The 14,047-nt window shown below is 40.2% G+C and overlaps 1 protein-coding gene across 2 annotated transcripts in view; it reads left to right on the top strand.

Moving 5' to 3' along the window:
- The window catches only part of ATAD5 (ATPase family AAA domain containing 5), a 28,239-nt gene that overhangs the window by 12,009 nt on the left and 2,183 nt on the right, over positions 1–14,047 (top strand). For both annotated transcript variants that reach the window (XM_035103855.2, XM_035103854.2), the window contains 14 exons: positions 205–365; positions 607–751; positions 1,334–1,579; positions 2,999–3,095; positions 4,020–4,099; positions 4,365–4,510; positions 4,596–4,746; positions 6,097–6,258; positions 7,121–7,233; positions 9,300–9,393; positions 10,488–10,552; positions 11,215–11,380; positions 12,079–12,260; positions 13,172–13,995. In XM_035103855.2, coding sequence (XP_034959746.2) covers positions 205–365; positions 607–751; positions 1,334–1,579; positions 2,999–3,095; positions 4,020–4,099; positions 4,365–4,510; positions 4,596–4,746; positions 6,097–6,258; positions 7,121–7,233; positions 9,300–9,393; positions 10,488–10,552; positions 11,215–11,380; positions 12,079–12,260; positions 13,172–13,995 — 2,632 coding nt within the window. The remainder of the gene's footprint in view (positions 1–204; positions 366–606; positions 752–1,333; positions 1,580–2,998; positions 3,096–4,019; positions 4,100–4,364; positions 4,511–4,595; positions 4,747–6,096; positions 6,259–7,120; positions 7,234–9,299; positions 9,394–10,487; positions 10,553–11,214; positions 11,381–12,078; positions 12,261–13,171; positions 13,996–14,047) is intronic.

Here is a 14,047-nt window from a genome sequence, read left to right as displayed (position 1 = left end):
AAGTTATTTTAGTTCAAGTGTCTGAATTCATCTGAGTCTGGATTCATCCCTTTTGTGCTGCACTGTCTGTAATGCTCTTTGCAAGGAGCCTGGCTACTGTCAACAAAGAGTTTTACCAATGGGTGAATATTCTATACTGCAATCTATTCCTTGTTACCTATTTCTAAAACCCCGCTTGCCAATTGAGTCTTTATTCTTTCATAGGATGTTTGATGTGGAGGTTGGCACCACCCTCATCACTTCTTCTAACTAATCTGAGAGAGGTGAATTCTGAAGTAACTGATACTGCAAAACTCACTTTTCCACTTGGTGAATTTTCTGTGTTAAAAACACAGTCTGACAGTACTGATTCTCCAATTCTTGTGGTTAGTATTTACAAATCTTTATTGCCATGATGGCTTTCAGTTCAGTTGATCTGTTGTTACGAAAGCTCTTATCATTTTGTTTTTATTAAACTGACATGTAGCAGCTTAATGTTTTTAAATTCCATAGATCATGTGCTTCCCAGTGTCTCTTAGTGTACTACTAAACTCTGTTTTCTATCTTCAAAAATATTAATTGGGTATAAATGTATTGTGTTGGTTCCCCCCCCCCCCTGTTTTATAGTCTTCTGGATGGCGACCAGTTTTTTCTGAAACACAAAGGAATTGTTTGTTGGAGGAGATTCAGTCTTCCAATGTCCAGTTTCCTGTGAAACGGTTTTTTCATTTGCTGTTGAAAAAACAAGCTGCTTACCAAACGACTAAACCAGGTTAGCAAGTATATGTAACGACATGTAAAATTCAGGCATGGGTAGCAAGTAAATGTCTAGCAGCACAATCCTAAGCATGTTTGCTGTTAATTGTTACCACTGCAGTCCCTTCCCTTAGAGGTGGCAGACCAAGTGGAGGCCTGGCTATATTGAAGCATTTTTGCTCAGAAATAAAGCCTTTTTGCTCAATGGAACTTACTCACAGGAAAGTATACACAGGATTTCAGCCTAGGCGACTTAAAAGATATTTGCTGAAGTCTGTGCATGCATGCAAGCAGAGTCTTTCTTCAAGCAAGTAGTGGTAGTGGTGGTTTGGTTTGGTTTGCCGCTGACAGTTCCTCTTCCTCATAGGTGTTGCTGCTCTTCAGGTAGTGGGGCCATGTCTTAGTACATGAGGTTGCAGGGGGGAGCTGGAAAAACCCCACACTCTTGTGGAACACTGAGCACAGTACTTGTACTATGCATCTTAGCCAGCATGACTAAAGCCTATTTGTCTGGATTAGTTGGTGGTGGCAAGAGTAAGATGTGCTAGGAATTGTTCAGTGGTATGACATGTTGCATGTTTTGTTTTTCTTTGTCTAGTAAAGCAATCTGAAGCTGTAAGCACCGGGGCAAATGCAGACTCTGATCATCGAAAAGCAACCAAAAGAAAACGAAAAGCTGAAGATCACAAATCCAAAAGAAGGAAACAAATTGGAAAAGCAGAGATTAAACTTCCAGACCTGGTTCCATGTGAAAAACAGACTGGCATGGAAAACATAGTCCCCATAATAAATTTGGATGAGACAGAAGACTCTGAAGTTGGATCAGAAAGTAGTTTTGCTTCTGGTAACTTACACTTTATCCATAATATTTTAGAACATATTAATTATGGCTGTTGTGATTAAGAACATAGTTCATATTTAACTAGATGTGGGAGTGAATCCATTCTAAAATGGCTAATCTGAAATGTCCTCAAATTAATATATGTTGTGCTCAAGATGACAAAATCTTTAAAAAGGTAAAGGACCCCTGGTTGGTTAAATCCAGTCAAAATTGATTACGGGGTGTGGTGCTCATCTCGCTTCAGGCCGAGGGAGCCAGCGTTTGTCCACAGAAAGCTTTCCAGGTCATGGGACCAGCATGACTAAACTGCTTCTGGTGCAACGGGATACTGTGACGGAAGCGAGAGTGCATGGAAACGCTGTTTACCTTCCCATCGCAACGGTACCTGTTTATCTACTTGCACTGGTGTGCTTTTGAACTGCTACGTTGGCAGGAGCTGGGACGGAGTAACAGGACCTCACCCCATCGTGGGGATTCTAACTGCCAAGCTTTCGATCGGCAAGCCCAAGAAGCTCAGTGGATTAGACCACAGCACCAACGGCGTCTTAAAAATATAAATTTATATTATAAATATTTATTACAAAAGCACCATATTTCAATAAACCTGCTTGCATATAATTCACTTTTTCTTGCTCCTGACATAATAAGTGAGATTATATATTGCAGCTAAATCCTGAATCCCAAAAAACCGCTCTGACAATGGCAGGAGGAAACTATATTTTTCCAGTAAGTTCAGTGCAGTCCTCTTACGCAATGAAAGAATATATTTAACAGGTTCTTCGGAACCTCATACCCTGTTTTTTTTAATGACAATTGTTATATGGATATTAGTGAAGTTGCAGTCTACTGATTCACAGAGAACCTTATTGGAACACAGCCCAGTAGACCTAAAAGGAATTAATGTACTTTAAAAAATAAGCACCATGACATGGATCCTGCCTTAGAAGGTATCAGTCTTACCAGTTGCCTCCTCTGTGAGTGAAAAAAAATGCTTTTTATGGTCTCTGGAAGCAATTGCTGGGAGCAGGGCATGGAACAGCATACAGGAAGGGGAATCTATAATACACACTTGCTTTTTGCTTCGCCATTGGGATCTTTGAGTCCAATCTACTGACTTACGGTAGTATTTTATTATAAGTTAGACTGCTGTTTTAAAAATGCAAATTATATATTCAAGAGTCTTAACCATTTGCCTTTATAACGTCGTAGGGTGAAGCTAAAGGGAGGGTCCTTTTTGTGTATTAAAACACTGCAGCGTTGATCTACAAATATTGATCACAATTTATTTCACTGTCTCCTTTCTGTAGGCCATACATTTGGGTTAAAAACATCTTCAGAAAATGAAATAGTAAATCTTCCTTGTTTCTGCATGGGATAATTATTAAAATAGGTAATTTCTGTGTTAATGTTCATAATCTGCAGATTTTGCCAATGAAGATGTGCTCTGGACAGAAAAATACCAGCCACAGCACTCCAGTGAACTTGTAGGGAATGCTGCAGCAGTTCAAAAACTACACAGGTTAGAAACTGTTGAATTTCTTGTATCTTTTTTCCCCTTTTAAGTGCTTATTGCAGCAATTGGGTCCCTCCAGATTTTTGTGATATGTTTTGCTAGTTAAAGGTCATTCTGATTAACTAGGTGTGACTCTGCATTGTGTTCGCATAGTATGTATGGTATGTGGTATGTGGCTTGGTATGTGGCTTGAGCCAGTTTCTAAGTGGTTAGGAAAATTGAGAGTGTTAAGCGTATATCAGCTCAATAGCTGGGATTCTGTTGGGTCCATGTTGGCAGCTTCATGAATCTCCTAAACGACTTTTATAAACACCTTTAAGTTTAAAAAGCACTGAGGGTTTCACATAAGAACCCCACCCCCTAGTGAAAACAGTCTCTGGTTATGTGCTATTCCTCCTCCCTACCACCACCCTTTCAGTGTCGTGTTAGAACACACTGCACATTTAGATAGTGGCTTAATTTGCATACCATGCATGCATGACTTCAGCGGCTTCTCCCGCTCCCCAGTTTCTTAGCTTGTCCTGCTATCCAGACCAAAGATTGTGGTTTATAACCCACGCTGTCCAATTTATTTATTTTTCAGTATTTATATCCCACCCTTCAACTAAAGGTTGCAGGGCGGGTCACTACATAACACGGAAAGTCAGCTTTCGCCAAGCGGAACATTTTGGAGAGCAGAAACGGATGAAGATGACAATTAATAATACCTCCTATATAACTTAATACAGATTCTTTGATGCAGTATTTCATCTGATACAAAATTATCTCTCGTGTCTTTAAGGGAAAGCAAAAATAACAGCTGCCAGCCGTGCCCATGCATGTGTTGCTAAGCCATAGCTTAGCATGATATGAGAACCAGTCTTATACGTCCCAATAAATAGTACAAATGTGGACAAAGACACCAAAATAGTCCTATGTCTTTATTTTTAGGTGGCTATGTGAATGGAAAAAAAGAGCTGACTGTGAAGAAGACAGAACTCAAAAAGAAGCAAAAAGTGGCAGCCAAGATGGTACTTCAGAATCTTTCTTCAATCCGTAAAATACTGAGTTTTATATTAATAAAAATGATTTATTTCAGAAACCAAATGAAGACTTAGGAGTGGGATATAAGTTTTAGAATATGTATGATTGTTTTAAATTTTGTTTCATCTGGGTTTGTTTTTTAAAAATAGAAGTTGGTTTGAATTTGCTTTTTTTTTCTTAGAAAGGGAGACAGAAAAATTATATAAAATAACACAGCCAAATGTGTGTGTTTACTCTGATATAACGTACTAGAATCCTTTGACAATGCGGATTTTAAAGATGAGAAGTCGGACAGCGAGGAAGAGACTGTTCTATGCAATACAATGCTGCTTATCGGTCCCCCAGGCATCGGGAAGACAGCAGCGGTTTATGCCTGCGCACAGGAGCTTGGCTTCAAGGTTTGTATCGGGTAGCTACTTACATAACAAATGTGGAACCTGCAAAGTGATTTTAACAAATCTTAATTTTATAACATTTTTGCAGATATTTGAAGTTAATGCTTCTTGTCAGCGAAGCGGAAGGCAGATTCTCTCTCAGCTAAAGGAAGCTACTCAGTCTCATCAGGTGGACAAACAAGGTGTAAATGTTCATAAGCCATGCTTCTTTAACAATTACAGTAGCACTAAATCACCCAGTAAGTAATGGGCTTCTTTGTTTTATCAGTAGAGAAGTGAAAAAAATTGGTTGGAACATGCATTTATTTTTTAAGATTTTATGTGTCACACCTTTTATTGAGTTTCAGGCCAGTGTACTGTCACAGTTGCTGACTAAAAGGAATCTATGCTGTAAAATACCTGTAAATGCCTTAATTTTCATGTAGGCAGAACTCAAGTGTCGGGTTGTCATGGTTGCCATTTATAGAAGCAGTATGCGTGCATTTTGATGGTATACATATTGCTAATTGGAAGGGTGTGAAGTTGACCTCCTCCTTCCCCTTCCCTGGTCAATATCCCAAACCTCTGCTGCTGGGCTGCAGTTAATAAGGAGCAGTACTGAGAGAATGTCTTGCCCTTGCTTTCCTCATGATGGCTGATTGTCAGCTCCATGCCAAGGGAATGAGGGTGCTTCCTTCTCACAGTTCTGTTCATCGGGGCATCCCCTGTCCCCCCCACACCTTGTCCATAGCAGCAGTAGTACCTCCTGGCAGGCACCATGGGAGTGCACTCTTTCCAATACTACTGGGCCACATAGGTACTTCAGATTGTATGTGGCTTTCCAGAGGTAAGGAGAGTGGAGCGCACCTTAGTACCATAGCCAAATAATGGGAGCTTTTAATCTATAAATGGCACTTCAGAATTTCTGGTCATGCTGACCTTCTAGTGTTTATGAGTCCAGAGAGCATGCATGGAGTGAAACTTTTGGAGTGGTATTGTGGTAGAGAAGCCACACTACCTTCTCCCATCAGTTGCCTTTCTCCCTCTGTGAAACCAACCCCAGAGAAACTGGTTCTTGTGCCTTCTGTCTATTTGAAGATTTATGGGGCATGAAAGTAGGAAGATAACCTCCTCACCCTCATTTTGTCGGGCAAAGGGTGGTTGAGGCTTTAGAGACCACTTCATTTGGAAACTGAAATTGTATTATGAAGGTGCATAAGTATTGCAAGACTGATTTTATGTGGAACCCCTATATCCTGCTTCATAGCCCCGAGAGGCTCTTACAGTAGCTTTTTAAAGATTATCAAAATAAAACATCAATTAGTTTTGAGTAGAGGGGACAGAAATTGCATGGCATCCATATGCAACCAGGATAATTCAGGCAGTATTTGCAGACCTCGCCCTTGTTCTTTCATGTCCCCCTCAGCAAGGCATTGGGACTGGGCAGCTGAATTTTGCTCATCTGTGATGGAAGCAGTCTGCCCTTGCTAGACATGGCACCACATCTCACCAAAGTCCTCCGAGGAAAGGGTGTGGGGTTCTGCAACTGGATTATGCAAGCCAATGCTTTCTCTTTCAAGTTTAAGACAAAAATAAAATGTATATTTCAGGAAAAAGCTCTCCCAGAAAAGAGAAGTCCCCAAGAAAGTTTCCAGTTTCACCCAGAAGAATTGGATTAAAGCAAGGCTCGGCATCCAAAACACTAGCAAACTACTTCAAAATTTCTCCTAGGCCTAAGAATGAAGAAGAAAAGGTGCAAGAAAACAACAAAGGTAGGTTTTTAACATCACATGCATGCGCTTGATCTTTCGAGATGGGAAACAAAAGATCATAGTGTATTCGTGTAGAAATGAACTCCACAGCATGTGTTATCAGACACGAAAACTGAGCTATAATCTATGGCAGCCATGTAAATGTAGGGTGGTTGTTCATTCTGCCAACTAAACACCTGTTGATGTGCTATTCCAGGTACAAAAGGAGAACAATGTCCTCTCCCTCATCTCCTTGGTTTTCCTTTTCCTCCCCTGCTTCCCCAACTAACGCCCTCAAACTAATTGAGGTGCTGGAAGCTACTGAGTCTTACAAGTTTCTTTATAACATTCCCCCCCCCCTTTACAAACAAATATATTCAGTGTATCTCAGTGGTTCTTTGAGTATGTAGAAATAATTACCTTATTTTGGAGTTTCGCTTGCAAACGGATAGAATGGATTTAGAAGCACTGTGTATCGCCTCCATGGTCTAACCCTGTGTTAGAAGAGCACAATGAAGGTCACACACAGCGCTCCCTGCCTCCTTTCTATCCTTTCAGTACCAGCAGAGGAACAATGAGAGCCATGGGTGCAATCTGTATTAGCGGCTATGTATTCAAGACCAGACAAGTAATAAATCAAAAGGTTGCTGCTTGGGGGATGATTGCAAATGTTACAGAATAAAAATGTAGAGAGCATGAGCAAACTCTCGATGTACTGCTTAGATATTACAAATCACTGAAAAATCAGACCTGAGAGGAAAGGCAATCTGAAGATATTTTTATGTATATGTGGCAGACGTCACCATGCTTAAGTGCTTTTTTTGGCAGCATTGCTGGACCTTTATTTTCCACTGATACAGATCCCACTCTATTATTCATGCAGGATATACAGAACGCTTCCCTAGAGAAAAAGTGCAGATCAAATCTTTAAAAAGGGAAACTGGAGAAGAGGATTCCAGTAAAAAAAGTGCAACTTCTCTTATCCTCTTTGAAGAGGTAAGACATAAATGTAGGTCTGGCTTTCTGAAGAAAAAGTTTCAGCACCACTCAGAATGAAGGACGAGGGCCAGAGTTGGCCAGCTGTGCTGTATCTATCTCCCCCCAACACCCATAATACAACCTTAAAAGGTAAAGGGACCCCTGACCGTTTAGTCCAGTTGCTGATGACTCTGGGGTTGTGGTGCTCATCTCGCTTTACTGCCCGAAGGAGCCGGTGTTTGCCCGCAGACAGCTTCTGGGTCATGTGGCCAGCATGACTAAGCCGCTTCTGGAGAAACCAGAGCAGCGCACGGAAACGCCGTAGCTATTTATCTACTTGCACTTTGATGTGCTTTCAAACTGCTAGGTGGGAGGAGCAGGGATTGAACAACGGGAGCTCACCCCGTCGCGGGGATTTGAACCGCTGACTTTCCGATTGGCAAGCCCTAGGCTCTGTGGTTTACATCACAGCGCCACCCGCATCCCATACAACCTTACACTATGGGTTGAATCCATTTGCACAAATGAGACTTCACATTCCCACCCCTGCAGTCCCCATGCCCAACACCTACTTTGGAGGTGCCTCCAAGCTTCCAGAGGAAATGCTGGATGGAGCATGGGGAGCCATTGGGGGTGGGGGGACAAGAGGAAGAAGAATTTCCATTGCATGAGTCACTCTGACACTTTTGCATACAACCTTAGACATTTTTATTTCATTTTTTTGCCAGCACAGTTTTGTAGCAGTGCCAAGTGTATACGGCAGCTCCCACATTCTGTATTGCCTAACATCAACTATATTTTATTGTTCGAAGCTGGATTATATTGAATTAACCATCCTTAATGTAAACATAGTTTGTCACTCCAGGCAAAATAACAACCCATAGTTACAGTAAATAAAAAGCAAACGCTTCTGAGTGTCCCTGCAAGCTGGAGAGCTAGGGAGGAGCCTAAGCTCATTTATGTTAAACTCCAGGCCATGGTTTAGCTTAATGTCCAAACATTCATACATTTTATTTGTATGCTGCTTTTCAACAGAAGGATCATGCCAAAAGTTGCTTACAACAAAGAAATTGGGGGGCATTTTAAACATACACTACGAAAACAATTTCATAATAACTTAGCAAAACAATAACATAACAATTTCATAATAACATAGCAAAGCAATAACATACAATATGATAACATACAAAAAAAACCCAATTTTTTTGTTTTTAATATTTTAGTCACAAGCTTACTTAAACAGCATGTAGCATCCAATAGCAAAAATAAGAAGGGAACGTCACAGTTTCACTAGAGTCCTAGAAACATCCCTTTGTTGCTCACAGTATCTCTCCTGCAGCAGCTTCTTTTATTTATTTATTTTTTAAAAATCATCTTTATTAGTTTCAATTAAAAAAGAAGTCTATATATACAACAGTATTCAATACAAAAGCTGAAACAAAGAAGAAGAAATAAGGAAAAACAAGTACATAATTTTATACAAATCTGTACAAATATAATAACAAATTGTCCTTCATGTTCGTACAAATACAATTTCGTAAAAAGAAGGGGGGGAAAAAGATTTCTATAAATAAACTTTAAAAAGACTACTTTTAAGGCTCCCAAGGGATGGTGTTGCCAAACATTGTCAATGAGCTGGAGGACTTTTGTACTTTTAAAATTTATTCATTTATTTATTCATAATTCTGTTGGCTCCTTTTCTTTTTTTACATTTATATAACTGATAAAGGTTCACAAATGCCATCTCTAGTGCACTGGATTTCAAGTGACGTGTGGAAAGCAGTCTCACTGCTTTCTCAGTATTCCAAAACCTAGCAAAAGAAAGTTGAATAGGTAGAATATTGCTGATGTTGTTCTGAATTTTTTTTGCTTGATCTGATCTAGAACTGCACATGATTTCAATGGGAATGTAATGGCTTGTCTCACTAATTTCAATGGAAACTATATTTGGTTAACTTAGTCTGAATTCAATCCTATTTTTGTACTCAAACATCACACCGGATCTGGAATCATTTGAAAAATAGAAAAAGCAAATATGAAATCTGTTGGATGTTATATGAATAAACACTTTTCACTTCTCATAGGTTGATGTAATATTTGATGAAGATGTTGGATTTCTAAATGCAATAAAAACATTCATGAGCACAACCAAGAGACCTGTCATTCTTACTACCAATGGTGGGTATTATTATTATTATTATTATTATTATTTCCAAGTACCTTGTTAATACTTTGAATAAATGAACATTAGAACAGTGAAATTTCTGTTTTGGAGTTTGGGAAAACAGTCTGAAATCTTGAATTCAAGGTGGTTTCTCAGGCAATGCCGGAGGGGGGGATGCCTAACTCTTTTTCCTATGGGTAACTGTTTACTTCTCAGTACTCTATGCTGAGGGGACAAAACATGCTGTTGCTTTTATGGTTGTTTGTAGGCTGGTCTCGCTTAGAAACAGCTTGGTGGATCTAATTCATTCTGCAACACCATTTGTTGCACACACATTTTGTCTTTTCTGAGTCTCACCCCACAAGTTGGCACCCTACTTTTGTTTCCACCTTTATCTTTGTTATTCACCATACTACGCGGGTGACGCTGTGGTCTAAACCACTGAGCCTCTTGGGCTTGCCGATCAGAAGGTCGGAGGTTCGAATCCCCACAACGGGGTGAGCCCCTGTTGCTCTGTCCGAGCTCCTGTCAACCTAGCAGTTCGATAGCATGCCAGTGCAAGTAGATAAATAGGTACTGCTGTGGTGAGAAGGTAAACAGTGCTTCCGTGCGCTCTGGTTTCCGTCACGGTGTTCTGTTGCACCAGAAGTCGCTTAGTCATGTTGGCCACACGACCCAGACAGCTGTCTGTGAACAAACGTTGGCTCCCTCGGCCTGAAAGCAAGATGAGTGCCGCAACCCCATAGTCGCCTTTGACTGGCCTTAACTGTCCAGGGGTCCTTTGCCTTACCTTACACCATACTACACAAAATGTAGGGCAGTTCTTTACCTGTTTTCACACTGAGTAAACTCTTCCTCTAGGACTTGTATACATGTTGACAGCACAGCAGTGGGAGCTCTTTTCCTATTCAGGAGCTATTGGAGAGTAGAAGCATTGAAGATTGGCTTCTGTCCCGTCCCCCATCCCCCCGCCCCATCTTTTTCTCCTTTTCTCCAGTTGTAATATACATTAACTATAATATGTTCAGGAGTCACATTGTAATATTACATTAAAATAATTCTCAATGGTCAAATTTTAAAAGGCTTTACTTCTGAATCTTTTGTGTAGATCCATCATTTAGTTTAATATTTGATGGCTGTCTTGAAGAAATCACCTTCAGTATACCTTCTATGGTAAGTCTTTCACTTTTGGAATATAAAACAAGTAGTTTACGATTTCTTAGTATGACAAAACGTGGACCAGACTATTATTGCAACTGCAGTTGAATTTATAGATTCGTGAAATTTATGCATTAGTCAAAGCATCACCCATGCAAGGGGCTTTAAGACAGCTCTGCAGTGACAGCAAATCTTTACAAATAATGCACCATACAGCATAGTTGACTTATAACCAATAATAATAATAATAATAATAATAATTTATACCCCACCCATCTGGCTGGGTTTCCACCTACTTTTTAGTAGTTAAATAGGATTTAACACTGCAGTTAGGAACATAGGAAGCTGCCTTATACCGAGTCAGATTATTGCTCTATCTAGCTTAGCTTTGTCTGCACTGGCTGGCAGCAGCTTTCCAGTCTTACCTGGAGATGCTGGGGACTGAACTTGGGACATTCTGTATGCAAAGCCGATGCCCTACCAGTGAGCTACAGCTCTTCCCCTAAAGGTTCAAACTTTGCATACATGCGTTGTATTTAAACACTACCCATTCATGGCAGACAACATTAGTTAGTAGGCACGGATTCTTACCATGTAAAGTAACATGCTGGTGGTTCGCCCCCCCCCCCCGGGCAAAAAAATTTGTATTATTAATTTTTGAATCTGTTTTATTTTAGATGAATGTTGCCAGCTATCTACAAGTTCTCTGTTTGGCTGAGAACTTAAGAATGGATATAAGAGATCTTGCTGCTTTGTTAACTGCAAATAATTGTGACGTCAGACAAAGTATTCTGTACTTACAGTTCTGGGTTCGGAGTGGCGGCGGCTATTTAAAAGAAAAAGGTATGGTGCTGCACAGCAAGTCTGCCCAGCTGGAGTGGTGAACAAATTAGTTCACATGTCAAAATTGTTTGTTGCTGTTTACCTGGTAAACAGTTAAAATGCTTTTTTAAAATCCACTTCGTCTATTAGAAAGATCAATGGAACTGGTAAGAAAATGTTGCAATGTATCCTTGATCCCTAACAGACAGCTCTTGTTCCAGCTAGCTTATGTCCTCCTCCAGGATACTAAAGTGTAAGGAGATAAAGCCGGCCAATTCATTGTCCCTCTCCCTTGGTTTTTTTGGTTTCCTTTTCGAGCTGATGGCATTCTCAGGCTGCTTTTTTTAAAAAAGTATTTTTAATGTTTTTAACTTCTGCGTACATCTGCTTTCACCTGAGTATATGGCACCCTTCAGGATCCAATCCTGTTGGCACCCAGTCACCAGAATTTGTTATTAGAGAGAATGATTAGTGTGATTTTTATTGGATAGATGAAGAAGCAACATAGAACAGATGAGGAAATTACAGAATGAAGCTGCAACAAGGGGAAGCTAGACTAAAAGAAGTAAACAATCAAATGAGTAATGGCAGCAGAGAAAATATGCAAATTTCAAAAAATCTATACCAAGAACATTAAAAAGAAAGAAAGAAACAGGACTGCTACACTGTTGTCAGAGCTTATCATTGTTATGAATTCTATTTGAAACTCTTATTTGTAGGAGGAGATAGAGGGGTAAGTGGCAAAGAACAGATTATTTGCATTGAAGATGCAACCAGCTCCAAGATCAGTAAACCTGGCCCTCCAGCGAATCTTCCAAAATGTGACACTGGCTGCACTGAGAACTTGCTTGGCCTTAAGAACATATTTTTGCCTTCCGAAGATTTGTTCCAATTTCTTAAGGTACGCTTATTTTGGTACAATAAACTTCCCTAGGGCATGCTGCTGATTAATGACATAAATGAAACAGAATACTATTACAACAAATTGTATTGTGGTATCTCAAAGATTTGTTTTAAAAAATGTTTGATTCATGCGTTTTTGTAAGTGGAAATCAAATTACAGTAATACCTCCGCGAACGTCCACCTTATCTAGCGTCCATTCCAGCGAATGTCCACAGCAAACCTAGAAGTACCGGAATGGGTTACTTCTGGATTTGCCGTATGCGCAGAAGCGCAAAAGTGCAAACCGCTCCGTGTGCAGACGTGGCACTTTGCCCTGCTTCCGTTTCAGCTAGCATTCGGGGCTCCGGAATGGATCCTGGTCAGAAAACAAGGTACGGCTGTAGCACTCTCCAAGTAGAATGGATGACCAACCATGTTGGCACATGAAAAATACTTTAGAGAGGGAACTCCTAGGGAATTAAGACACACACACACACACACACACACACACACACACACACACACACACACATATTGTTTACTCAATTATACCAAAGTTGCACAGTCCTGAACTCATAATGACTGCTTTAGAAAATACTATTGCATCTGATTTATTGGTTATTGCTTTCATGCTTTAGAGCAGGCTTGTCCAACTGATCGATTGCGATCTACTGCTCAATCGCTGGGCGTCCCTGGTTGACTGTGGGATGCACCCCCCCCCCAAAAAAAAAGCTCAACAACTTTGGCTCATCCTCCCTAAAAAACAACTCTGGTCAATCCAATGGGTAGATCACAGCCAATTTATTTATAGTTGGGAGTAGATCGCAGTCTTTTGGAAGTTGGACATCCCTGCTTTAGAGTGACTGTATATGCTACAAATCTGTTAAAGAAAATTTTAAAAACTCATTAGTTAATTCCATTTTTCACAGCATGAAGTCACAACAAAAGAAGAGTGGAGTAGACTGACAGATCTGCTCACAGAGTTCCAGATGAAGAATATAGACTTTATTTATAGTAATCTTGAATTCATTTTACCGTTACCAGTCAATATACTTCCAGAACCAACACTAATGGCTAATCCTTCATGTAACACAGTTACAGAAAACGATTCAAGTAATAAGTCTTTGGACAGCGATTGCTTAGAGGAAACAAGCCCTGTGAAAAAGGTCAAACGGACAAAGCGCCAAAAAATTACGGCTTTCTTAGATGATAGTGATTTATTTGAAAGTGATTTAGACTATTCTGGTTTCCTTACTTTACCATCTGGCATGCCTGGTTCATGCTTGGAAGAAGAAAAGGGTGGACTGGAACCTGCGGTGGGTAACACAGCAGCACCGGACAGTGGAACGCCAACAAAAGCAAAGAGCTCTGCACCTGCATACCAGTGCCTAAATTCAATAACTGAATTTGTGGACGATATGTCTTTCTTAGATTATTGCTTCAACAGGAGGTCTCAGGAATCGAAACAATCATGTAAATATGAGGAATTTATTTGGACAAAAGGGAAGATAAAAAACGGTCTGTCGGATGAGTTCAGCATGGAGCATAATGACTGGTGGAACGTCAAAAGCTCTCCTGAGCTGAAAGCAACTGCAGAGGCACTAAGTTTTCACAAGTGTATTAAGACAATTTCAAAAATTACGGAAAGTAACTCTGGCACGACTCCTGGGAAGGATGAACTGGAAGAACTTGCGCTCAGTGTTTCAAAAGACAGAGCCGATTTATACTTTGGTCAGTCAATAGCTAATTCCAGGTAAGGTCAAAATAGCACAGGTGTATGCGGAATGAACAGGAATAAGGATTCC

The sequence above is a fragment of the Zootoca vivipara genome, chromosome 2 (assembly GCF_963506605.1).
Source record: "Zootoca vivipara chromosome 2, rZooViv1.1, whole genome shotgun sequence".
In the NCBI taxonomy this organism is placed as follows: Eukaryota; Metazoa; Chordata; class Lepidosauria; order Squamata; family Lacertidae; genus Zootoca; species Zootoca vivipara.
The sequence above is the reverse complement of the archived record's forward strand: the minus strand, read 5'-3'. Positions and strand labels throughout refer to the sequence as shown.